A 27,641-nucleotide genomic window follows, 5' to 3' on the forward strand; every position below is an offset into this window, starting at 1 on the left:
ATATCTTATACACAACCAAACGACCGCAGGTTATGTTGGCTGCAAGAACCCATTCCAAACTACATGAAAACCAATGTGTAAGTCTGTATGCTTACCAAAACTCTGTTCCGTCGTCCAAATGAGTACCCCAAGTAAATCATTGTAGGGCAACTGGAGGACCAGAGGTCACATCAGCCCCCAGAGGGGGTCATGTGCCAATAAACAAATTCCCTTTTTTAAACTCCTTCATATTGATTCTGTTGAGGCAGAGTGAGCGCAGTACATTCACTTACTAAATAAAATAGGTCTTCTCATCTGCTACATTAATCAGCTATAAGTCAGTGAGAACAAATAATGCAGACAATTTGATATAATGTGATCTGATGCTTCTACACAATAACTGAGTGTAGCTACCAATAATTTGTTGGCTATCTTCATTATTCTAATCTGGCTGCTGGACTGTAAGCACCCTTTAATACAGCTTACGTCACCCCAGTAACACTTTCTTTTTACCTGCCACATACTTGTTTTGTCCTAGTCTCCTTTGTGAGTGTGATGTCGCCCTCAAAATGTATTAATATATTATCAGAAGAAAGGATAATAAAAACTATTCCATTGGTCTTAGAAATGTGCATTGGAAGTAAAACAGAACTTTTAATTGAACTATAAAAGCAATTTGTATTACAGAACATTCATATGTTTGTGACCACATTGCTTTGCTTTCTGCGTACAAAGTAAATATTAACTTTCAAGCTTGTTGTTTCATCTCCTTCAGGCAATTGAACTGAACAAGAAAGGAAAGGACAGCAAACATCCCATGTACAGGCGGTTGGTGCACACGGCCGTCGATGTTGCCACGATTAATGAGGTATGTATGCGTATTTCTTTTTACCCACAGTATAAAACCGTTTTACAATTCATAGAATTTTTTTTTTACTTTTCTGATGCACGTTAGTACACACTAATTGCTGTAAAGGTTCACGTTTTGTACACCCTGTAAGAGTCACAAGTGTTACCTGTTCATGGCATTAATAACTCTCATGCTACTATTTGTTTTTTTCTAGTACTATAGTGATGTAATACAGTACAAAGAGAGTGTTTTCCCTCTGCAAATCTAAACCCGACCATTGTTTATTTCTGCAGAAAGTAACTGAAGGAAAGTACAAGAGTTACGAAGAGTTCAAGGCAGATGCACAGCTGCTCCTACACAACACCATTATTTTTTATGGAGGTGACGCTGCTTTTTTACCACTTGGGGCACTATTACCCATATAAATAGAGAGGGCCTCAGGGAATGTCATTGTAGAAGAAGAGAAGGTGCATTGTTAAAGCTTTCCATTAAACAAAAATAATAATTAAACCCCATAAATAGTCTCCTGTCAGTGTTTCATAGTTTATGGCTACAAGTCCATTACAGATTTAGGGCCTGATTCAGAGCCGGACACTATTTGCGCTCGCTCGTCTAGAAAATAGGGGTGGCTATTCAAATGAACCGTTCGCTGTTTGCGGTCTGTTCACGCCTCTAGGTTTGAACGAGCGTACAAAACTTGCGGTCGTTTTTTGGGAAACTACGCCCCCTGGCCGCTCGCATCCTACGTCATGTCCGCTATTTATTAGATTAATCGAGTACATCGACCAGGGTATGAGCTGCTCGCTATTCTTGTGGTTGGTTTTTGCTACCACAATTTTGCGAGCAGTTCTGGCAAAAAAAAACCCTGTGACGTTGTCAATGACGCTGAAGTTTTAATTATGCACACCCATAAAACGCCCGTTTTGACCTTTAAGCACGCCTGCGATCGGATCTCCACTCCCTGTTTTCAAGCACCTTCCCCTGTTACCACCCACATACGCCTCATCCTGTCACTCAAATTAGCAGGCATTCGCTATTTTGCGAGCACATGAATTTCGGCCACACTGACTGGTTCGCGCATGCGTATTACGATCCGTACGCATGCGCAGTTGGGCAAACATCGCTCGGAGCGAACGAGCTGCCACTTACGAGTGGCTCTGAATCAGGCCCTTAGTTTCATAATTGAGAGGACAGTTCAAACACCTCTCTCTCCCAATGCCATATTGTACAAAGAGAGAGAGGTTATGTACGTGTGTGTGCTAACTATAACAATAAGGATGGACAGAGTCCTCATTTGAAGGTTTTTAAGACTTGAGTAGATGGCAATTCGTATATAATGATCTGTAGAGGCTAATAATGACGTATAAACTAGTTTGTGATGTGAATGAGTCACCACTGCTGCATCCCGAGGAAGAATAAGAGGAATGATAAATGTTAAGTAAAAAAAAAAAATAAGATTCAGCCTAAAGAAATAAATATGAAGTGCCATGCTTTTTGGATGCTGGAATATGGCTGTACAACAGGACTTTGCAGGTATGTTCTTAGAATACTGCACCAGTTCATTTGCTGTGTTGTCATTATTACAGATGACAGTGAGCAGGCTGATGTAGCAAAACTTCTGTACAAGGACACATGTCATGAGGTAAGTTGTTCAGCACCCACAATACTATTAAAGTAATGAATGTTTTATATTAATGAATTAAGTCCAAGATCAAAGTAATAGTCTTAAGGTGCCTACACACGGAATCACGACAGCGGCAGCCCGGCAGGGGTGAAAATCCCGATCGTCAAAAGGTAAGTATTCACTAACCCTATTCTACACCCTAACCCTCACCACCCACCAAGTGCCTAATCCCCTCCCTAAGTGCCTAAACCTAACCCCCCCTTCCCCGCAGCATAAACCGAAGTCCAACGGGGGGTGCCTAAACCTCCCTCCCGCGCGGCTGTCCGCGCCCGGCTTACCTTCGATCAATAAGCCGGGTGTCGGGCTCCCAGCGTAGTTCTAGTGACAGGCGTCGGGATTTCGACGCCTGTCGGTGCCTTGCCAGGATTAGGCAGTCGGGAAGCCGGCAGTCGGGATTACGTTCGTCGGCTTCCCGACTGCTTCCCCTGCACACTTACCGATCTGCACACGATTCGACATAGTGTATGATTTCCCTTAAAACTCCTCCCCAGCAGTCCTGCACAAGATTTTGTCCATCTTCAAACGATCTCTTCTGCATCCGTGAGTTTTTCTACTTCAGGGTCCATAGGGTATCCACAGGATACCTTGGGGTATAGGCGATGGCGGCAGACATCCAGGCACCACAGAGTTACATTTTCAGCCTCCCAGGATGCACTGGGGTCCCTCTCCTATACCCCGCCCCCGAGCCTCAGGCCACTCAGTTTTCGTAGGTGCCTGGCCGGACCAGTCGCACCGTACAGAGGGGGGTCTTTTTAAGGCCCCTGAATATTTCTTCGCAGCTGTGGCTGCACAACTAGAGTGCTCCAGCATAGGACAGTCAGTATTGACGTCCATGCTGTCACTCCTACACCCCGCCGGTACCAGAACGCCGGTACCGATCCGGGGATGCTGGTAGGTAGCTGGGGTCACAGCTAGCGGTGGCCAGATGCACGGGGAACAAGGTAAGCGGTGGGCACCCGCCGGTAACACAGTCCTGTTTGGTCCCCAGGCAGGGGGCTCCCTGGGGACCGGCTGCGCGTGGGGCCAGGTACTGATCCTGCGCCTTCCACTAGACCACCAGGGACAGCGGGCCGTAGCATGTGCGGTACAGCGCGGCGTCCCAGGGGTTGATAGCACGCCAGGGGAGAACGCCTTCCCTGTCTCACAGCCGGCGTCTCCCCCGCTGCACAGTGCCATTCCACAGCGGTCTGAGCGGGCTGTGTCAGCGCTCCTCCCCCGGGCCCTGCCTTCTCTCTGCTCCTCGGTGGCCATTTTCTCACTACATGTGCTGGGGATGGCAAACGCTGCTGGAAGCTGATACAGATGCCATTGCGGTCCGGGTCCCCCGCATACCTCTCCTTCAATTAAGGTCAGTGTATGCAGCACTGTTTCCTACCAGGCTCTGGTCTGTGTAGTTGATTGCAGTGCCTGTAATGCTGGATGTTATCTGTGCATTGTATGTGACTTAAATGCTAGCGCTGTTTGCCTGTACTTTCATTTCTGACTGTCAGCTTTTTCCTATCCCTGTTCTTCTGCTACAGCCCTTGCGGTGCAGTGTCGCAGGGTGTTTATTACCTCACAGTAAACGTGGTTTTTCTGTGTGGGAGGTCACATACGCTCAGTTCACACTCCTCATGTCGGAAAGTGAACGAGGATATCCTCTTCCAGCTATAATGTACTGATATCATGTGCAGTTAGCGGAGGGATATGTAAACACTGAGGGTTTATGGAGGGCATGTTGTATTATATATCACGCCCCATTTCTGTCACTGTGCCTGCACAAAAAAGGGGACCGCCCTCGGCTGGCTAAGATGCTTACAGCCTTTGTGGGCAACGCCCCCTGCGTTTTCCCCAAGGGGTTATCGCAGCCTGTGGTGGTCTCATCACATGCAGGGGTCCCTGGACAGTTGATGGTACCCCAGTGTATCCTGTTTTTCGCCCCCCCAGGTCTCGCAGGAGCCTGTGTGGGTGAATTTATTGTCCAAATGGTATAGCACCTGATGGACGTTTTACAGGGGGAGTCACCATTTCGGCCTTCTAAACGGCTTTTCGGGTCTCAGACGGACATGACGTCTGATGACGGTGACATTATTGACTTTTTCAGACACGAGCCCCTTAGTGCAAAGGAGGCGTAGTCTGGGTCTAAAGTCTATATACCTGGCCTTCTACGGGCAGTCCGTGCGGCTTTGGTTATTACATATCCCCCGTGGCTAAATCCAAATATGCCTTCTTTAAGGATAAGGGTGTTGCCACTCTAATTCCTCTATCTGGTCAGGTGGATCATTTTAGAGGAGGCGTGGAAAATCCGGGTAAGCGGTTCCAGCCTCAAAAACGGTTGACCTTTTGCATACCCATTTTGCGGATAATTACATTTCCGAATGGGAGTTACCTTACGGGTAGATTCTCATGTTACACGCCTAGTGAGGAGTGCTACGTTGCCCATGCCCTCCAGGTCCTCTTTGAAGGAGGTTCCAGATTGCAAGGTGCAAATATATCTAAAATCCAATATTCCCTTGCTGGAGGGGCTTCCAGGCCGGCTATGGCCGTGTGCTGGGGGGCCAGAGCCATGGAACACTGAGTAGGTAACTGGATCTCTGCACACTGACTCTCCAGCAGAGCAGGTGGATAGTGGCAAATTCTCAGAGACTTTGCCACGTTCATAATGAGACGGTCTTACATATAGCCTACTCCTTTCCAGAATCTCCTCGGCAGCAGTAGCGGCTTGCCGCTCCCTGTGGTTGCGCTCTTGGAAAGCGGACGCAGATTCCATTTGGAATGCTTTGCCTTTTACGGGACAAGTCCTGTTTGGCCCTCGTCTGGATGCAATTGTGGCCCTGCAGGCAGCAGCTACGTCTGCGTGTCTGCCATCGGCTACAGTCCCATCAGGGTCTGGGACTTTGTATTTTCGGCCCTGTGAGGCCAGGGTAAGTCTAAAATACAGCTTTCCAAGACAGTCAGTAGCCAGGAAATCTGCTCAGCCATAAGAACAGGCTTGGAGTACAAGACGTCCTACTCCCAAGTTGGACTATAAGCCTTCAGCCTCACGGAACGGGCCTCCTCTCGGGAGCCCCCAGAGTTGGAGGCCGGCTTCTCCAGTTCGCCCAGTGCTGGTGTCTGACCACCACGGACACTGGGGTAAGAGAAGTATTTTCTTGAAGGTATGTCTTTTCCTCCCGGTAAAAGCCTCCCAGTAGGTTTTTCGTTACAGGTCTTCTGTCAATTCAGGACTAGTCCCTGTAATTTTTGAGGGTGTTACACTCTATGCTCCAGGCAGGAGTTATAGTACCTATTCCGTTGCCCCAAAGGGGAACGAGGTATTACTCCATCCTCTTTCTGGTACAGACACCCAATGGGTCTTACTAGGACATTCTCAACCTCGAATCCTTCAACAAATTCTTAAAGGTTCCTCGGTTCGGGAGTGGGACCCTGCATTCCATCATTCAATGGAGCCTGGGAATTTTGTGGTGTCGTTGGATATATTCAGGGTGACTACCTGAATATCCCTCTTTTCTTAGCACACCAGTGTTTTCCTCAGGTTTGCAGTGGTCGATAAGCATTTCCAGTTTCTGGCATTGCCCCTTGGTCTGGCCTCCGCGCCTCACGGTTTACCAGGGTCATGGTAGTTATGGCAGCCCACCTGCGGAGACAGGGGGTCCGCTTGTTACCCTATCCAAGTGACCTCCTGTTGTTACACGGTCTCCAGCCATATGCAACGGACAATATCTGTGTTGCTACGTTAGGGCTGACTGATAAACTGGAAATGGTCCTCTCTGATTCTTCACAGAGGATGCTCCATATCCCAACATCTGAGGATCTTTGTGATTGAGGAAAAGATCTCTGCATTACAGGCAAAGTTACGCAGTTGCCTGCAGAGTCGCCGAGTGTCTATTCACTTGGCAATGTGGTTCCTGGGTTCCAGGATGTCGCTGTTCGACAAGGTGGAGAGTACCCAGCTTCACTCTAAAGAACTTGATCCTCTCCGGATGGGATGGGTTGCCCCATAGGATAAAGTCAATAGGTTTTCCCCGGAGGTTTGTCTCTCTCTGGCCTGGTGGCTGCAGAAAGCTCACCTAAACAAGGGGCACCCCCTTTGGGATTGCGGACAGGGTCCTTCTGACGACGGACGCCAGTATCCATGGCTGGGAAGCATGACGGGTCCACACTTGTTCCAGGGCAGGTGGACACCAGTAGTTTTTGCGCTTCCCATAAACATCTGAGAACTCTGAGCAGTATTCAGGGTTCTCCAGCATGCAGGACAGGTCCTCCACGGAAATACCGTGCAGGTACAGTCTGACAACGTCATCATGATGGCTTATGTAAACCACCTAGGAGGCGACACTAACAGTGGTGTCCCGAATTCTGGCTTGGGTGGAAGGCTATATCCCTGCCGTCATCGGCAGTGTTCATTCAGGAATCCTCAGATGGAAAGCAGGCTTTCTCAGCCGTCAAGACGTGCATTCAGGGAAATGTCCTCTTTATCAGGAGGTGTTCAATCTTCTGGTGAACAAGTGGAGCCTTTCAGAGATGAGACTCTTCTGATAGACGTAGGCAGGTCCAGTGGACCTTCCAAGTTGGGTACCTCGTCCCTCCGTTATCCCTTCTTCCTCCAGTAATAGCAAGAAGGAGGCACGCTCCTGCTGATAGCTCCAGCGTAGGCCAGATGGCACTATTACTCTCAGTTAACACTCCGAAGCTGTTGCCTCTACACCCGGACCTGTTGTCTCAGGATCCTGGCTGATCCCCAGACCTGGGTTGTCTGTGGTGGAGACTGCCCTCTTAAGGTCTAGGAGTTTTCCAGCTCTATAGTTAACAGGGGCTCTGTCCATGCTAAGAGCTCGGAAGTTTTTATCTGCAAGAATTTACCATTAGGTATGGTATACTTTCTTTCAGGTGTCGCCCTAGAGGCTACGCTCCTCGGGTATTCCGGATATCCAGAGGTTGGCTTTCCTACAGGTGGGCTTAGATAACGGTCTTCGCCTTGCTTACCTCAAGGTGCAGGTTTCTGCCCTGTTAGTATGGTTTCAGTGTAGGATTGCTACTCTTCCTGATGTCCGCACCTTTGTGCAAGGTGTACGTTATATTCTTATTCCTTGGGATTTGGCTGTGGTCCTTAGGGCTCTCCGAGGACCGCCATTTGATCCACTGGGCTCAGTGGATTTCAAATGGCTTACGGCTAGGACTGTATTCCTTCTGGCTCTTAATTTGGCCAGTAGGATCTCAGAATGGGAGGCTTTGTCATGTAGACCTCCCTTTTTCTCATCTTTCCTAGGAACAGGGCAGTGCTTGCCTATACTTCCCCAGTCCTGTCTGCTGGTGAGGCCTATTTGGCTGTGGTACGGACGCTAAGAATTTAAGTTGACCGTACCAGTCCATTTAGAAAATCAGACTCTCGGTTTTGTCCTTTCTGGTTTCCATAAAAAGGGTTGGCCTGCCACTACGCTAACTTTGGCAGGATGGATTCACAGGTCTTCCTGTTCCATCCTCTATTAAAGCTCTTCCACTAGGTCTGTGGGTCCTTCGTGGACAGCTCGACGTGGCGCTTCAGCGGTGATTGGCAGCCACGTGGTCAACTGTCCATATTTTTGGTAAGGTATTATGCTTTTGATACCTTCGCCTCTCAGGATGCTTCCTTTCGGCGGCGGATTCTCCTTACAGCACAGGAGCGTCCCCACCCTTAAAGGATACTGCTTTGGGACATCCCCAAGGTATCCTGTGGATACCCTATGGACCCTGAAGTAGAAAATATGAGATATGGTAAGAACTTACCCTTGTTATCTCTATTTCTACGAAGTCCATAGGGTTCCACAGGACTCCCGCCCTGTCGCACCTGTACTGCAGATGGGCTTTGATCTGGTCACCGGTTTCTCCGTCTCCTTCTGGTGAGAATGTGATTCTTGTGTGTTCCAGACTGTCTTCTCTCTCTTTTTTGCTCCTGCTCCGGCCTATGGCTTGTTACGAAACTGAGTGGCCTGAGGCTCGGGGGCGGGGTATAGGAGAGGGACCCCAGTGCATCCTGGGAGGCTGAAAATGTAACTCTGTGGTGCCTGGATGTCTGCCGCCATCGCCTATACCCCAAGGTATCCTGTGGAACCCTATGGACTTCGTAGAAATAGAGATAACAAGGGTAAGTTCTTACCATATCTCATATTTTTCCAGTGCATTGTGTCCCAGATTGCCAGATCTGCCCTACAGCAAGGCAGATCTGATGATGCGATGTGCAACCAGCGGGGACGCGCATCGGGATCGTGAGTGGGGACTCCCGATTTGGGCATTTTTAACACGATCTGTCGTTCCGATGCGTCGGAATCTTCCAGATCGTGTAAAAAATTGGTAAGTGTGTAGGCACCTTTAGAAATCTAGTATTGAATTATCCAGTATAAACCATTTTTCTTTTCATTTCAATATCTTCTACCCTTTACTCACATTGATAATACACAATGGAATAAATAGTTTTTACAATAACTAGCGCCATAACAAGGCCTGCTAGCGCCTACAGCCCATGGACATGAGCTATGATGGGAAAGTACTGTACTGGCTGTGCTGGGGATTTGATGGACTAGGTCTCTGTAAATGCAGTTATGGGCTGTATATAATTGGCGACATGGAACTGTTTTGGTTGCATAAAGTTATGTTGGACACAGGTGGAGCATGGTTTTGTTTTTATATTGTTGGGGTCATCTGGCATTGAAGCACAGTGAGCACACCCTAGAACCCAGTGGCCTCTAATCTGTCTCTGGTAAGGGCATTACACCACACGCACTATTGATATGCTATCGCAGATACTGTTGCTTAGTCGAATTGATGAGAACAACGGTGCTCCAGCTGCATGTGCAAAGCATTTGGGACTAATCGTGTGCATAAGGCTGTATTACTTGGTGTATTCTAACCTGTATTTGGTTTGTTAGTCATCATATAGTTGGTTAGTTCATTTAAAGCTCAATCTCCTGATTTTGTTGATTATGAATCATAACAGATCACTAGAGCATAACCTCATACATGTCACTGTACTATAATACTGTGTTTTTCCTGTCTCTTAATAGCAGTCACCACTAGAGGGCAGACCTGCAGATGCAGCATGATAGTCCTTATTTCACTATTCAATAATCCTGTGTATATTTCTCTAATTATTGTTATAAGCAGTATGTGGTGACACCTTTAGAACAAAAGCATACCATGTAATTCTAACTTGACACCAGACTACTATGTGATGACTAGCTTAATATATTCTTCTTTTTTTCAGTTGGATGAGCTGCAGCTCTGCAAAAATTGCTTCTATTTGTCAAACGCACGGCCTGACAATTGGTTCTGCTATCCTTGTGTATGTATTTGAACGATCCTTTGTAAAGTAATCTGTGATTGAATGTATTGAAGATTTTGCATTTGCTCATTTAGACTATCACTGGCGCAGGGAATGATATGATTGATTAAACATTTTCTGGAAAGAGGTTGTGTAATATACAAATAAAGCATAATAAATATACATCAACTGAGCTCATTGGTGACTGCTATTGTCCTTATAATTTGCGCATGAGGGAGACATTTCTCTCATTTGGGATTTTTCCATTAACTTTTTGACTGAAATAAATTGGATTTAGTTAATTATTTAATTGGAAGCCTTTTACCTCAGTTAATTCAGTCAGAATGTAAGTGGGAATCTGGAGCTAGACAAGTCTCCCTAATGACATAGGTGATGTTTGGCATGCCTGCAGCAGAGACTTAACCTATCTCCAAATGTATAGGTATGTAGTGTGCAATCATCTCTCATCATTTAAAGCAGACCCATCACAAATGCATCTGAACATTACACAGGCCTCTGAATAGACAACTTGTAAAAAAAAAAAAGTTACACTTTCCATGTGTATCAATTCAACAGTATATCTTTTTCACCTTTTTACACGTCCGCAAAAGTGGAATATATGTGGCTAATAATGAGTGAGCACATCCCCTTTAGGAGAATAATGTGCTCATGAAACTTTCTTTGATCTTGTTAAACTTTTTAGAATTGTGTAGCTTACAAGACAGTCTTCTGGCTACGTCCAAAGGATCAGGGCCGTAACTAGGGTGGTGCGGTCTGTGCCACAGCACAGGGCATCGCAGGACACGGGGCACTGTTTGGGCCTGTCAATAATTCTCACTTGCAGCTTCCTTTTATTTTATCCCCAGCATCTTCTGGACTCCCCTATCTCTTCCCTGGTCCTTCCCCATGAGGCCATGCCCTATTTTGGGTGCGTTATGTCCCTATTTGAAATATACGGGGGCGCCAATGCTCTTTCTGGCACAGGGCACCAAATAGTCTAGTTACGGCTCTGCAAAGGATCACATGACAAGTGTCACAGGATCTTTTTCCTATTTAAACTACTAATTTGAATGTGTTACCCGGCGCTAAAGCGTATGTTACGTAGTGGAGTTGTCTTCACGCACATGTTCTCTGCCTGTTTTCAGCAAGCAATGCATGACCTTGTCCTATGTTTGCATTGATTGTTAGAATAACACTGCTACTCAATTCTTCAAAATTGGAAGTATAATTGTGAACTTTCATTTGTTACAGATCCCTAACCATGAACTTGTTTGGGCCAAGATGAAAGGTTTTGGCTTCTGGCCTGCAAAAATCATGCAAAAAGACGACAATCAAGTTGATGTTCGTTTCTTTGGCCATCATCACCAGAGGTACTGAAGGGGAGCAAAAGGTTGATTAGTGTTGGTCTAAAATAAAAATAAACTGGTAAACTGAGCATGTAGAATATATAAATTAGAAGACAATTAACAGAGTAAATTTAAAAGTTAAAAACCAAACAATAGTGCGACCCAGTGATGTAACGATGCATTGTGCGCTGCCATACACACTGCAATGTGTGGTTACATGCTGTATGTAACTGCATGGCATCGTCCCATATGCTGTACAGAACAGCACAAAGGACAATGCGATGAACGACTACAGTGAATTACGCATATGAGGATATGACAACACTATATGATGTGTATGATATATCACTCCGATCTGCATCTGAACGATATATTGTGTAGTGTGTACTTAGCTAAACATTACTGACCCTGCCAGTGTGAATCCACCAACCCATACAGTGCATTTCTACAATACAAGACTGGGAAGAAGACAGTCACTCTGTGTCTGCTCCAATGTAACACGGCAACCTACTGCAGAGACATTAGAGCATTATGGATTTATTTAGTACAAACCAGGGTTGCATAAAAATGGATTTAAAAAAAAAAATCATAAAACTATTTATCTACTTCAGGGTCCATAGGGGTCCACAGGGTGACCTTGGGGTATAGCTGGATCCTCGGGCACCACGGAGTTAAAGCTTTTAGCTGCTCACAGGATGCACTTGGGTCCATCCTCATCTATACCCCGCCCCCGAGCCACAGGCACCTCAGTTTAAGCTGGTGCCCGGCCGGAGTCGGGTCACCCTGCGGGGGGGGCTGCAGGAGCAGCCCCCTAAAGCTTTTTATTTTTTAACTTAGTTCAATTTTTTTATTTTTTTTTTAACTACAGTTTTTTTCTCCAGAGCGGCAGCGATGGGCTGTCTGTACAGACGCCCACGCTGCCGCTCCTTCTCCCTGCTGGCGCTGCGACGCCAGTACTGAACTGGGGATCACGGCGGGGGAAGCCAGAGTCTGTACTAGCCGGACTCTGGTTTCCCCCGCGACTGCTGCCGGAGACGCCGCGGAGATCAAGGTAAGCCGCACACCGCTGATTAGCGGCGGTGCGCGGGTTCCTTTTAAACGCAGTCCCATGCCCCCAGTCTAGGGGACAGACCGGGGGCGCTAGCGGTGGCGGCGGGCTCCCCCTCCATTGGAGGCATACCCCGCCAGACCACTAGACCACCAGGGTGAATAACGCGGCAAGCGGGATGCCGGCAACCCGGGGGTTAATATGCTAGCCAGGGGAGGAAGCCTTCCCTGTCTAGCGGCTACTCCCCTCAGCTCAGCGCGCCTTTCAGCTAGTAGTCTGGCGTCGCTGAGCTGCAGATACTCGGCCACTCCTCCTCTGAGGTCTCCAGCAGCCATTTTCTCCAGTGGCAGCGCAGATACTCTCAGGGAGCACGCAGACCGGTCCCCCTGTGTACCTCTCCCCTGCAAAAGGACAGTGTACACAGCACTATAGCCCTCCCAGACACTGAATCTGGGCAGGTTGATTGTAATGGGAAGGTGCAGTGAGTATATCTTCCTGCATGGTATGTGACTTTTGCTAGTGCTGCCTGTCTGTGCTAATTTCTACTTACTGTCAGCCTATACCTATCCCTTTCCTTCTCCTACAAGCCCTACAGGTGTGCGGGGGAAGGGTGTTTCTACTGACCTCACTTATATAGATCACGTATTTGTGAGGTCTGTCACATACAGTTGTGTGCTACACAGGGCCATATTGTGGGCTGTTGTCCAGCACACTGGTGAGTGCGCACGTTTTCTTCCTATGTCATAACTGTATATTTAATTATATAATCTGTCATGTCTGAGGAGGAGATTGAGCACTCCGTGGCTCCGGTATTGTTCTCCTGCAGGCGCTGTTCTGCAGGAGTGGATAGGGAGGATTTGTCACAGGACGGCCTGTGCGGACGGTGCCAGGCGGTCCCTGGTACGTCTAAACCTCCTATGTTGCAGGAGCCACCATGGGCGATGTTTTCCCAGGTGCTGGTGTCCATCGCGGACCGTCTGTCGGTCCCGACTGCCGTCCCTACTAGGGCGTTGCCCCAGCCTACCATCCCCCATTCCCCGGGTGTCCCACAATTATTGCAGATTCCCCCAGGGTCTCAGCCTGTTGGTCCCTATGCGGGGTTGCCAATGTATATACAGTCCACCCCTGTGGCACAGCAGGCTGTGGTGCCGTTTCAGGCTCCTGTGGCAGCTCCTCCACCCTGGGTGGATGCACTTTCCCACACTGTCCAAGATTTGGCGGCAGCATCTTCTGCTTTTCAGTCGATGTTGCGCAGTGAAGTGCCCTCCAGGGCGTCTAAATGCACAGTTATGGCGCAGGCTGCGCAGTTTTCGGACTCTGAGGGGTCCTCGGATGATGGTGAGGTGCAGGATGACTCAGCCTCAGATGCCTCAGTCCAGGAGGTAGACACTAAGTCTTCCATCAATGTGCGGGCTCTGGTTAGGGCGGTGCGGGCCATTCTTCTGATTGAGGATGAGGCACCCGCTCCCAAGTCGAGGTATCTCCTTGTCTGATCAGTTGACGGATCACATGGCGGTGGCCTGGCAGACGCCCAGTAAGCGATTCCTGCCACAGAAGCGGTTGGCGTCCAATTATCCGTTTCCGGAGGTGCATTGTAAGAAATGGGAAACTCCGCCTGCGGTCGATTCCCATGTAACACGCCTCATCAGGAGTGCTACTTTGCCATTGCCGTCTATATCCTCGCTGAAGGATCCTACGGACAGGAAGGTGGAGACTTGTCTAAAGTCTATTTACTCTCTCTCAGGAGCTGTAGCCCGGCCTTCCATGGCCATCTCCTGGGTGGCCAAGGCCATTGAGGGTTGGGCCAACGCCTTGGAGGATACGTTTACGGATGAAGCCCTGGATGTCCAGAGGGCGTTGTTAGGACAGATGAGAGATCCAGCTTCCTATATTGGAGAAGCATCTTTGGATGCTAACCTGCTGACCTCTAGGGTTTCGGCGGCAGCAGTGTCTGCTCGCAGATCCTTATGGTTGAGGTCTTGGAGAACAGACGCTGATTCAAAGAAAGGCTTGGAGGCCTTACCTTTTAATGGAGAGTTACTATTTGGTCCGGACCTGGACAAAATAGTAGATACCCTGGCAAAATCCAAGTCAGCCTTCCTCCCTTCAGCTACGGCCCGGAGCTCGGCCTTTCGCTCCTTTCTGGTTCAGGGCAAGGCAAAGGGTCAGTCCTTCCCGAGGCAGTCCGCAACCAAGACCGCCTCAAAGCCTAAGAAGCAAGCCTGGAGTGCTAGGCGCCCTTCTTCCAAGCAAGAAGATAAGCCTTGTGCATGATGTGGGGGGCCGACTTCAATTCGCCCAGTGCTGGCACAATACCACCACGGATGCCTGGGTGCGAGAAGTGGTCTCCCAGGGGTACGCCATGTCTTTTCGGCACAGGCCGCCTCGCCGGTTTTTTTGCACAAGTCCTTCTCAGGAAAAAACCAAGGCCTTGCAGGTTCAGGAAGCCATAGAGGCCTTGCTGACGGCGGGGGTCATTATACCCGTACCACAATCTCAACGTGGGATGGGGTATTACTCTACGCTGTTTCTGGTGCAGAAACCCAATGGCTCTTATCGCCCCATCCTCAATTTGAAGTCCCTGAACATGTTTCTCAGGGTTCCCAAATTCAGGATGGAAACTTTGCGTTCCATCATTCTGGCGATGGAACCGGGGGATTATATGGTCTCCCTGGATATCCAGGACGCCTACCTCCATGTGCCTATAGCAACATCGCACCAACGGTTTCTGCGGTTTGCTATTCTCCACAACCACTACCAATTCAGGGCTCTACCCTTTGGCCTCTCCACGGCACCAAGGCTATTTACCAAGATGATGGCGGTCATGGCGGCTCACCTTTGGAGCCAGGGGATACGGTTGCTACCGTATCTAGACGACCTCCTCTTGCTGGCAAGCTCCCCGGAGGTACTGATCCAGCATCTACACCTGACGGTCGCTTGTCTACAGGCGCAACTGGAAGAGAGTCCTCCCTCATCCCATCACAGCAGATGGTTCATTTGGGGGCCCTGCTGGACTCTCGTCGCAACAGATTTTTCTGACTCCAGAGAAGGTCTCCTCCTTACAGCTGCGGATTCACAGTTGTCTGAGCAGTGGCAGAGTGTCGGTGCACTCAGCGATGAGAGTTTTGGGATCCATGGTGTCGGCATTCGACATGGTGGAGTTTGCCCAGTTCCATTCCAGGCCCCTGCAGAGGCTGATTCTTTCGGAATGGAACGGATTGCCACACAGGATCTGCTCTTAGATGCTGGTGTTGTCCTCGGAGGTGCGTCTGTCCCTGGCCTGGTGGCTACAGACGGCTCATCTCCTCGAGGGGCGCCCCTTTTGGATCCCGGAATGGGTTCTGCTCACGACAGATGCCTGTCTCCGGGGTTGGGGGGCGGTGACAGGCTCCTTGTCACTTCAGGGTCGTTGGTCGGCGGAGGAAGCGATTCTTCCCATCAACATCCTGGAACTGCGGGCAGTGTACAGAGCCCTGCAGTCGTCCGGCACCGCTCTTCACGGAAGGGCCGTTCAGGTGCAGTCAGACAACGCCACCACGGTGGCGTACATCAATCACCAGGGAGGGTCTCGCAGTCAAGCTGTGATGTCGGAGGTGTCCCGCGTCCTGGCTTGGGCAGAGCGCTATCTTCCAGCTCTCGCGCCAGTCTTCATCCCGGGAGTCCTCAATTGGGAGGCAGACTTCCTCAGCCGTTACGACGTGCATCCCGGGGAATGGTCGCTTCATCCTGAGGTATTCCAACTACTCGTGGACAAGTGGGGGCTGCCAGAGCTGGACCTGATGGCGTCCCGTCACAATCACAAGCTGCCCGTGTACGGGTCAAGGACAAGGGACGCAGGCGCAAGTCTGATAGACGCACTGTCGGTGAAATGGCTGTTTCACCTGGCTTACTTGTTCCCTCCGATATCTCTGCTGCCTCCGGTCCTGCGCAAGTTCAAGCAGGGCGGAGGCACACTGATCATGGTGGCCCCAGCGTGGCCTAGAAGGCCATGGTACTCCGATCTGCGTAGCCTGTCCATCGACGCTCCGTACCTCCTACCTCAACGGCGGGACCTGTTGACTCACGGGCCCTGTCTTCTCCCGGATCTGGGTCGACTATCTTTGACGGCGTGGCTCTTGAGACAGCCGTCATGAGGTCTCTGGGCTTTTCTAGCTCCGTTATTACCACCATGCTGAGGGCGCGCAAGCCTGCTTCCGCGAGGATCTACCACAGAGTGTGGCACACTTACTTTCAGTGGTGCAAGGCCAGAAAATATGATCCCCAGGTGTTCCGGGTTTCGCGTATTCTGGCTTTCCTTCAGTCGGGTTTGGATTTAGGATTACGTCTTTCCTCACTGAAGGTGCACGTGTCTGCTCTGTCGGTGTGGTTCCAACGCAGGATTGTTGCTATGCCGGACGTACACACCTTTTTCCAGGTGTTTTAAGAATCCAGCCTCCCTTCGTGCCACCTGTGGCCCCGTGGGATTTGGCGGTGGTTCTTTGGGCCTTACAGGGTCCTCCTTTTGAGCCCTTGGAGTCAGTGGAGCTCAAGTGGCTAACTTTTCAGACGGTTTTCCTCTTGGCAATTTCTTCTGCCAGGAGGGTTTCGGATTTGGGGGCGCTTTCCTGTCGTCCCCCTTTTCTGGTTTTTCATCAGGACAGAGCGGTGCTTCGCAGTCGTCCTGATTTCCTGCCTAAGGTGGTTTCCAGGTTCCACATTAATCAGGAAATTGTTGTACCAGCCTTTCAGTCGCCTGATCTTTCGGCTGGGGAGGCTTCCTTAGACGTTGTCCGTGCACTCCAGGTTCATGTGGACCGGACTAGTTCTGTGAGTAAGTCGGATTCTTTGTTTATCCCCTTTGGTTTTCACAAGAGGGGTTGGCCTACCAACAAACAGACTCTAGCCCGTTGGCTTCGTTCTGTTATTATTGAGGCTTATATGCAGGAGGGTTTACCTGTTCCAGCCTCTGTTAAGGCTCATTCCACTCGGTCTGTGGGCCCTTCTTGGGCTGCTAGCCGTGGCGCCTCTGCTGTTCAGCTGTGTAAGGCGGCCAGCTGGTCTTCCATTCAGACCTTTTTGAGGTTGTATGCGTTTGACACCTTTGCCTCTCAGGATGCATCCTTTGGGCGCCGGGTTCTCCTATCAGCACAGGAGCGTCCCCGCCCTTAGTTGGACTGCTTTGGGACATCCCCAAGGTCACCCTGTGGACCCCTATGGACCCTGAAGTAGAAAACAAGAGATATGGTAAGAACTTACCATTGTTATCTCTGTTTCTACGAAGTCCATAGGGTCCACAGGGCACCCGCCCTGACGCACCTGGCTTCATATGGGCTCTGTGACTGGTCACCGGTTTTCCGTCTCCCATTTCTGTGAGTATGGTTCTTGTGTGTTCCAGTCTTCCTTCTCTCTGTTTCGTCTCCTCCTCCGGCCTTGGCTGCTTACCAACTGAGGTGCCTGTGGCTCGGGGGCGCGGTATAGAGGAGGATAGACCCAAGTGCATCCTGGGAGCAGCTAAAAGCTTTAACTCCGTGGTGCCCGAGGATCCAGCTATACCCCAAGGTCACCCTGTGAACCCTATGGACTTCGTAGAAACAGAGATAACAAAGGTAAGTTCTTACCATATCTCTAGTTATTTGATTTAAATAGGATTTTTTATTAAACATTTTTTTTAAATAAATGTTTAAACATTCAAACTGTTTACTTAAAAAAAATATATATATATATATATATATATATGTATATATATATATATATATATATATATATTTTTTTTTTTTTTTTTTTTTTTTTAAACTATTTTAATCCAAAAAAAATCTGATAGAAATCAAATAAATCCAAGTTTGATTTTTTTTTTTTTTTTTTTTTAAATCCAATTTTATGCAACCCTGGTACAAACACTCCAGTTATTTCATTTTATATTTATGAATGTCAAATAGTAACTTTACATTTTAAATTAGTAATTACATACATGTTTATTATCTAATAATTATTTTCTAATAATTTTCTAATAATTCTTTTCCCAACATAACAATGCATGGTATTTATCAGCATCGGGAGAATAATTGGTAAACTAGAAGTGGGTAGGAGATAAGAGTAGAAAGATAGCAAAACTTATAGCAGCTTCACAAGGTAGCCAAGAAGCTACAGCACCATAAGCCATAGGGATGACCATAAAACAGTACATTATGACAGGAACAATAAAAAACAAACATGCCTACTTACTGGATTGAAGGCAGAAGCTGAATGTCGACCGTACATTTTGTGTTAAGGTTAGACTAAAATATTCTGCGGGCGACATTATGATCATGTCGACATTTTATCCATGCCGACATTTTTGAATGTTGACATATTGATTGTCGACCTGGTGCCCAAGTCAACAATCCAATCCTTTTGATATTCTGAATGTTGACTTTTTATACCACACCTGTCAAATATGATCATAATGTGCTGAGAGGGAATATTGAGTTGATATCACAGTGATACTAACGAATATGTTGCCGGTATTGAACCTCTCCGGCATGGTTCCGCAGTGTCCCAGTCCTCGGCAGCATCGTCCAACGGGCTGCTGAGTAGTGCGCATGCACAACCGCTGTCTGCATGTGCATTTCACTCTCACCCATTAGTGATTCGGCAGAGCCTGGAAGACTTTTACTGGGTCTCCTTTGCTGGCAATGAAGATCTATAGATGGCGCTAGCAGTGCAGTTGCAAATAGTGGTAAGCTAAGGTGCCAATCCGCATCTGTCTACGCCCTCCCCCTCAGCCACCGATGTGTGGAGTTCCATAGCGCAACACCCTCCCCGCTTCTGCTCCCAGCAAGGAGCCTCATTTTAAACTACATGATGGCTACCCCAATGCTAGATCTACATTCGGTGGCCCAGATCGTATATATTTCCTACCCTGGTACTAAAGTATGTTTAGTCACTAGTAGTGCGTGTACATAATCCAGTAGGCAAATTTCGGGATTGGTACAAAGTTTTACTTAAATAATTGTGCAGGCGTTATATATGTATAAAGGTTTATAAATTCATAAGCTCCAGGCAATTTGAATGAAATCTTTTGCACTAGTGTAATATTTAATAACCTACTTTATGTACTTGTAGATAGGTACACTGTTAATACAATGTTCTGTTTTCTTTCTTTGGTAAATTATTTTGATAGAAATAACATAAAAAATGATGCAATTTCTACTACACAATTGAGTAGATGTATTAGACTGCATCCTTTATAAATAAAGGATAATAATAATACTAAAGGGTGTAGGATATGTACTTTTCGCTATGGCACTTCAATCGGTTCACTGCATGGTAAACAAAGCAAGAGACTGTGTTGTAGTAATCATTTAACTCCACTGGTAAAATAACATGTTCATATCCACTGACCTTTTATTACGATAAACCGATGAAACCCGATGTCACAATGGGGGCGATTAAATTCAGCGCGCTGCTTAGTCCGACTGAGTTCTTCTCGCACCCTCCTGAGGGTGCCAGGAGAAATCCGACTAAAGTGCCGGCCACGAGGCAGTTTCCTGGCTTAGTGCAGCGCTTGGGGCCGGCACTTTAGTTAGCAAATGCTGGTTCTCACGATTAAACACCCAGGTTAAGTCGCGAGAATCGCCATTCTCCGACTTAACCTCTAGCTGTCGGACTAAACAGCGTGCTGAATTGAATAGCCCCGGGAGCACCCTCCTGGCGCTATCTACAGCGCACTGAATTGAATTCCCCACAGTGGATTGCACAGAAACAGTGATCCCGTTCACAAGCAGCTATTACTCAACAAGATTCCCATGCTGAGTAATTTAGGACTTGGGGTACAGTAAAGTATTTTTTACAAAAGCTAGGAACATTGCTTTGGTGTAGTGTAATAGTCCCATGCTTATTTATTTGTATACATCAGTTTGTCATATTTCAGTACCTTATCCACTGTGCTGCCAGAAAGACAAACCATATCTTTGCTGTGTTAACAATTATATGTTTTGTGCCCTTTTGGACAACTTTCCAGTAATATTACCTGCTCCTGTTGTATAGTACATGAGGTAGAACCTCTCCTTACCTGTAGTTGGGAGACTGGACTTACATAAATGCAGCATTAGCCATCATGCTGATCCATGAGTTTCAGCAGCACTGGAACATGGGCAGATCAGCATCAGGTGACTAGGAGGTTCCCTGGGGTGAGGACCCTCCTTGCTACATACAGTGGTGTTGCAGGTTATATTGATGAGAGCTTGTGGCTAAGGAAAGTTCATTAGCATAAACACAAATGCTGTAAAAATATAAAGCAGGTTTCCTTTCCTTACTGCGTGTACCCTATCATTTGTACAGCACTGTTCAAAATCATGACGCCAAGTTTATAAATATTATTCATATGAAGTGCAGTCATTGTGTTGTACTCCCACAGTGATGTATTGTAAAATCCCATTATCACCAGGGCCTGGATTCCTTCAGAGAATATTCAGGACATTACAGTCAATGTACATCAGCTCCATGTAAAGCGCAGCATGGGCTGGAAAAAAGCCTGTGATGAGTTAGATCTGCACCAACGCTTCCTACGTGAAGGGCGATTCTGGAAATCCAAAGGAGAAGATAAGGGGGAGGAAGAGGCAGAATCTAGCATCTCATCGACTAGTAATGAGCAGGCAAGTGGGTTGTAAAAGGTATATTGACCACTATTACATAGACTGTACAGGCTTTTCATTTGATTAATCTATGTGAAGCACCCCATTTTGTCACACCACAACTCTATAGCTGTCAGTGTGCTACTATTCATATTGCTGGAGATATAGTAACAATTACTGAGATGGGCATACATTTGTACTGAACATGCCATGTGCGTATGCAGATTTGTGCCTGCTTGCCACAGGAGAGATGAGCTAGGAGAGGGAAGGAGCAGACTAACGTAGACCAAATACACGCCGTAATTGTGAACAGATGCAGTGCTGCACAGAGAGGCACATAGGCATAGATCAGTGGCGGATGGCTGAGCGTTGGGGCAATGGTTGCCAGCACTAGCTTGGTGCTACTGATTGGCCGATCACAGATTTGCCTCTGATACTGGTTTCTTTATAGATCATGCACACATGATACATGATTTTGTGTACGTGTTTTAGCGTCTTTTTTTGGGATATTTTAATTCTTGCACAAAAAGTAATAATATATCTACTGTATAGTAAGAGTTATTTTTGTCATTTTTTTCTGGAATTGAATAGCGAATGTGTTTTTCATGATCAAAACAGGTTAAAAAAAACATATCTTGCACGTATGACTTGTTATGCGTATCTGGGTGCATGTATTGTGTACGCCTGTCATACCTGAAACCAATGTGACACACTTACTATAATTCGCGGTTGTATGCATCTTGGGGTGTGTAAGCTATTTTTATGTATATGATTGTAAAATATGTCCATGTTGCTTACATCTCATAGTGACTGAAAGAAGAGCGTGGTCTCTGGAAGCTACACTATAAAACATTTCATGCTGGTGACAATCTGTGCTCTGTGTCTCTAGCAATCACTGATTGACTCCGGCATGGAGCAGCCAGCTGGGCATTTAGGATGCTTAGGTTACACTATATTACCTGTTTTTCAAAGACTAACATACAGTCAGGTGCATAAATATTGGGACATTGACAGAATTTTCATATTTTGGCCTCTATTCACCACCACAATGGCTTTGAAATGAAACAAACAAGATGTGCTTTAACTGCAGACTTTCAGATTTAATTTGAGGGTAATTACATCCAAATCAGGTGAACGGTGTAGGAATTACAACGGTTTCTATATGTGCCTCCCACTTTTTAAGGGGCCAAAAGTAATGGGACTATCAACTCAAAAGCTATTTCATGGACAGGTGTGGGCTATTCCCTCGTTATTTCATTATCAATTAAGCAGGTAAAAGGTCTGGAGTTGATTCTAGGTATGACATTTTCAGTTGGAATCAGTTGCTGTCAACTCTCAACGCATCGGAGAGCTCAGCAACAGAGAGATAGCAAAAACATTAGGTGTGGCCAAATCAACTGTTTGGAACATTCTTAAAAAGAAAGAACGCATCGGAGAGCTCAGCAACACCAATAGACCGGGAAGACCACGAAAAACAACTGTGGTGGATGACAGAAGAATTATTTCCCTGGTGAAGAAAAACCCCTTCACCAGTTGGCCAAATCAAGAACACTCTCCAGGAGGTAGGTGTATATGTGTCAAAGTCAACAATCAAGAGAAGATTCACAAGAGTGAATATAGAGGGTTCACCACAAGATGTAAACCATTGGTGAACCACAAAAACAGGAAGACCAGATTAGAGTTTGCCAAACAACATCAAAAAAAGCCATTACAGTTCTGGAACAACATCCTATGGACAGATGAGACAAAGATCAACTTGTACCAGAGTGATGGGAAGAGAAGAGTATGGAGAAGCAAAGGAACTGCTCATGATTCAAAACATACCACCTCATCAGTGAAACATGATGGTGGTAATGTCATGGCGTGGGCATGTATGGCTGCCAATGGAACTGGTTCCCTTGTATTTATTGATGATGTGACTGCTGACAAAAGCAGCAGAATGAATTCTGAAGTGTTTCGGGCAATATTATATGCTCATATTCAGTCAAATGCTTCAGAACTCATTGGACGGCGCTTCACAGTGCAGATGGACAATGACCCGAAGCATACTGCAAAAGCAACCAAAGAGTTTTTTAAGGCTAAAAAGGGGAATGTTATGCAATGGCCAAGTCAATCCCCTGACCTGAAACCGATTGAGCATGCATTTCACTTGATGAAGACAAAACTGAAGGGAAAATGCCCCAAGAACAAGCAGGAATTGAAGACATTTGCCGTAGAGGCCTGGCAGAGCATCACCAGGGATGAAACCCAGCGTCTAGTGATGTCTATGTGTTCCAGACTTCAGGCTGTAATTGCCTGCAAAGGATTTGCAACAAAGTATTAAAAAGTGAAAGTTAGATTTAGGATTGTTTAGTTTGTCCTATTACTTTTGGCCCCTTAAAAAGTGGGAGGCACATATAGAAACCGTTGTAATTCCTACACCGTTCACCTGATTTGGATGTAATCACCCTCAAATTAAATCTGAAAGTCTGCAGTTAAAGCACATCTTGTTTGTTTCATTTCAAAGCCATTGTGGTGGTGAATAGAGGCCAAAATATGAAAATTCTGTCAATGTCCCAATATTTATGCACCTGACTGTAGGTTGAATGACCTGGGATTCATAGGAAGAGATCTCTGAAATGATATTGGTTATTGGAAGTCTATCACTCCTGTTGATTCAGAATGGTTGGTTTGACAGGGATGCAGTCAAGAAGCCGACGGTCGAAATGCCGACTGTCTAATCCCGGCTGGGGTCTAATGACGGGCGTCGACATCCCGATGCCTATCATTATCCCTACGCCGGGAGCCTGACGCCTGGCATACCAAACGAAGGTAAACCGGACAGCCGCGGGGGGGAGGGTTAGGTTAGGGGCTCCCGGGGGGGGCGTAGGGTTAGCGCCTCCCCGGGAGGGTTAGGCTAGGGTAAAGGGGGGGTTAGGGTTAGGCACGCCCGGGGAGAGGTTGTGGTTAGGCAACCCCCAGGAGGGTTAGGTTTAACCTGCGGGGAAGGGGGGTTTAGGGTTAGGCACTTGCAGGGAGGTTAGGGCTAGGCACCCCTAAGGGAGGGTTATGGTGGGGGGGGGGTGGGGTTGGGTTAGTAATAGTAAAAATAGTCACCTGCTGGGATCTTCTGTTGCCGGTCATCCGGCATTGGGATTTGAACCGCTGGACATGGCATCCGCCAGTATTTCATACCGATCCCGTTTGACAAGCATTTGCATGTTTACAGCTAGACTGCAGACAGCTTTATAATGCTTTATTAGTATTTTAACAGGTCAACATCGTGGTGCCGGTATTAAGCTGCCAATTAGAACATTGTCTATAATGTCTGCATTCTACTCAGAGAACTTCTCTAATGCACCTCCAGTATTCGCACTGTAGGGAGCTCGTTATGTCTTAGTACAGAACAGATAAAGGACAATGAAAGCCCCAATGACTGATACATTGTAATGCAGTACTGTTAAAATCAGAGACATTTCCAGTAAAAGAAAGTATCAAGGTTCTGTGTTTATTCTTTACTGCATTGCTCAGTTATAGATGAATAGAGAGTGCACTGCACAAGTATAAACACATTCACCTTATTAGTACTCTCTTCCTGGCTGATTTCATTATTATATCTGTATGACTGTACTTCACGATGCTATTATTCATGGAATCTATGTACCAGTCTCCAGAAGTGACAGATCACCTGGAGTACACCTGGAGTCCTCACACAACCTCCTCACAGCATGTCCTAGTTTCCTGCAGACATAGAGATATATTGTCTGGGCAACGAGACAACTCTATGAATTGTTTCCTCCAGCCTTTCTAATTGAGGCCCAGACTAGCTATAAACAGAACACGAACAAGGTCTGCATAATTTACAGATTATCTTGTCTCTGTATATTAAGGATGAAAAGCATGTTTGAAATCTGTTCAGTGTTAGCAGGATTGCATTTACTTTTTTCCTTAATCTTTACAGCAGAAGGCAACTCCGGAAACCAGAGCCAAGAAAGGACGACGCAATCAAAATGTAGAACCCAAGAAGGAAGTAAGATTTTCTTATTGTTGTTTCTTTATATTGTGCACTAATCCCATCCACTACAAGCAGAAGTATGTGTAGAATATGCCTGTAATTTAGCAGTCTGCCAGTTGCAATATTTTTCTAGGGGTTTCACCCTTGATAGGACTAGATTAACAGTGAGTATGATTAAGTCTGATATTACCTGGTTTATATACATATAACCCAACCCTTCAGTTGTCTGATTCTTTTGAAATGACCTGATTATATGGTGGATTAATGCTGCACTGCCAAAGTGTATGTGGGGTACTTTATAAATTACCATACGTGTACACTTTTACAGGTTTTGGTGGAGTAGACTGATGTAGACACTTCTGACTAACACAGTAATGATTTCACATGCATCCAAGGAATAGCCAGTTACTCCCCAGTACTACTTAAATTAAGGTTAGATATCCCTAGATTACAACATCTGTGTCTGTGGAAGATTAAGCCTCCACTTTTTAACCATTGTCCAACCGACAGCTGCCAATGTGGAATAACATAACATTTTGTCAGGATAGTAACAATCTGTCCGCTAGGATGAAAGCCATAATACTCAGCAGCTAACACCCTTCCTCCCAGGAAACCAACCCCCACAATACTAAGGGGGTACCCCCAGGCAAACCAACCTTCTGCAGCCAAAAAGCCCTGGGCATACAAAGTCCCTTCCGGCCACGCATAGACCCTTTTACTGGAGCTCTATGCAGCCAGAGTTAGGAGAACGCATACAACCGGGACGAATTGGAGGAGTCAGCACAGAGCGGGACAGACACCAGGATTCACCGCAGGCCGGGATGAACTGGAGTCAGCACACCGGGACAGACAGACGGAGGTGTCAGCACAGGGGATACTCAGCACACCATCTCCTGTGCATGAAATGGCTGCTGCAATACAACAGGCTGGCATGCCCATGAATATGCACTGGGGGGTGACCCTGCAAAATCTGGTCGCCAGTCAGCAAAATCTGGTCGCTATAGCGACCTGGCCCCCCGGGATTTGTCGAGCCCTGACTTACCCAGATAATAGGTTTTAAGAAAGTTTCAGTATCTTAACTTTTGTTAATCTCTACAAAATACCTTACATAAAAAGGGAGTAAGTAAACTGAACTACATTTTTCAAAGCAGAGATTTTTTCAGCAGGGGAACAGAGAAGAGGCACTGCCAGAACATTGGAGATACCAGACACGTTCCAGAACATAGGAGATACCGACACTGTAACCGCTTTACTTTTATCCTGAAGATATTATGGAAAATAAGGAAATAAGACTATTTCTAATGTCCTGTATAACTTCAGGATAGAACACAGCATGGTGTACTTGCAGTGCTTTTTAAATTATATAAAATTGTCTGTAATGCACAAACCTATGCAATGGGGGAGGGGCGCAAATTAAGTGTGAGAAGGAAGTTGGCTTAGGATGGGACAAGATCGGTAAACAAGAAGAAGAATATTTTATGGGAGCACTTGAAAGATTGGAGGTATGACGAGTGTCTGGTCAGATGGGGCATGGAGGTCTGTTGTAGAATGATTCATGTGAAAGTCTACTATGTTGAAAGCGGCAAAGAAGTCAAGGAGCAGGAGCTGGGAGGAGTGGCCCATTGATGTACTAACAATAGATTGATGAGGACAGTCTTGGTAGAATGGAGAGGGTGGAAATTCATTTGTAAAAGGTCAAGGAGAGACTGAGCAGTGTGAATGTGTGTTAAAGCCAAGAGGTTTGAAAGGGAGTAGATATATAGCTGGAGGGAGAGCCGGGGTCAGATGATGGTTTCTTGATAATTGTAGTGATGAGCGAGTGTTTGAAGGTGGAAGGAAAGATGCCAGTAGAGACGGACAGATGGGCTTGCTGCTGGCAATTGTCAGGGAGGAGAGAGTAGAGTTGTTGGGAGGGGGCAAGATCGAAGGGATGTTTTAGGGGAAGAGGAGAAGAGTTGAGCTGGGAACACATTATGCGATGTGTGAACCAGCGACAGTGCAATGCAAAGTTACTATACATCATGCACATGCACACTGCGTGATCCAATGTACAACTGCGCAATGTATCATTACATGCTGCACATAACAGCACCGGGCCGTTAATTGCATTGTCCCATCCGTTGTGCAGAACAGCAAATGATACAATGCGATGAATGCTAGAACAGGCGTACACACTAAACGATGTGTACGATATGTTGTTCCGATCCGCATCGGCACGATATACCCTATAGTGTGTAGACAGCTTGAGGACCGAGAAATCTGACAAAAGGGAAGAAGGCAAAGTTGGCAGGGAGGTTGGAGATGAAGAGCAGTAGGGAGGAGATGTAGTGACGAAGCAGTCTTTTTACATGTGTGGTAGAGGGAGGCAGGGAATAGGAGAAGGAGAAAAGGTTGTGGTTAGAGAGTAGTAAGGATGAGTTGGAGAAGTCTGAGATATCACAGAGGTGAGAGAAGAGGAGGGCCATGGTGTGCCAATTCTGTGGGAGATGTGGTTCACTGGGTGAGATCTTGGGTGAAGGAGACAGATTTGGAAGTAGAAACACAAGTGGGGTTGTTTATGGGATGTTGACGTTTACACGTATGGGAGTGAGTAAGGAAAGGAAATGGAAGAACTAGATAACAAAGAAGGCGAGTAAGTGGGAGGTGGGGACCGTGGAGTTGTAGATAACAGTAATACGGAGGTTGATAAGGGAAAATATACATATGGAGTTAATCTCAAAAAATGAGAAGGTTAAGAGACTATTCTGAAGGTGCAGACATGAGATAGTAGTATTCCTATGCCAGCACCTTGGGCAAGGAGTGTGTATAATATGTAAACCACTATAGTAAAGGGCAGCAGGGGGAGTCATTGTCAAGGTGGATTTGAGGTTTCA

General features: G+C 46.8%; 1 protein-coding gene across 3 annotated transcripts in view; it reads left to right on the top strand.

Moving 5' to 3' along the window:
• Window positions 1–27,641, top strand: part of ZMYND11 (zinc finger MYND-type containing 11) — a 145,534-nt gene that overhangs the window by 99,637 nt on the left and 18,256 nt on the right. Inside the window, exons 7-13 of one of the 3 annotated variants that reach the window (XM_088445435.1) lie at window positions 755–847; window positions 1,123–1,210; window positions 2,416–2,471; window positions 9,733–9,810; window positions 11,041–11,159; window positions 20,588–20,795; window positions 24,715–24,783. In XM_088445435.1, coding sequence (XP_088301561.1) covers window positions 755–847; window positions 1,123–1,210; window positions 2,416–2,471; window positions 9,733–9,810; window positions 11,041–11,159; window positions 20,588–20,795; window positions 24,715–24,783 — 711 coding nt within the window. The remainder of the gene's footprint in view (window positions 1–754; window positions 848–1,122; window positions 1,211–2,415; window positions 2,472–9,732; window positions 9,811–11,040; window positions 11,160–20,587; window positions 20,796–24,714; window positions 24,784–27,641) is intronic. The other 2 variants (XM_088445436.1, XM_088445437.1) reach the window with 2 other exon arrangements.

This window comes from Taudactylus pleione, unplaced genomic scaffold (assembly GCF_031769625.1).
Source record: "Taudactylus pleione unplaced genomic scaffold, aTauple2 ptg000380l, whole genome shotgun sequence".
Classification (NCBI taxonomy): domain Eukaryota; kingdom Metazoa; phylum Chordata; class Amphibia; order Anura; family Myobatrachidae; genus Taudactylus; species Taudactylus pleione.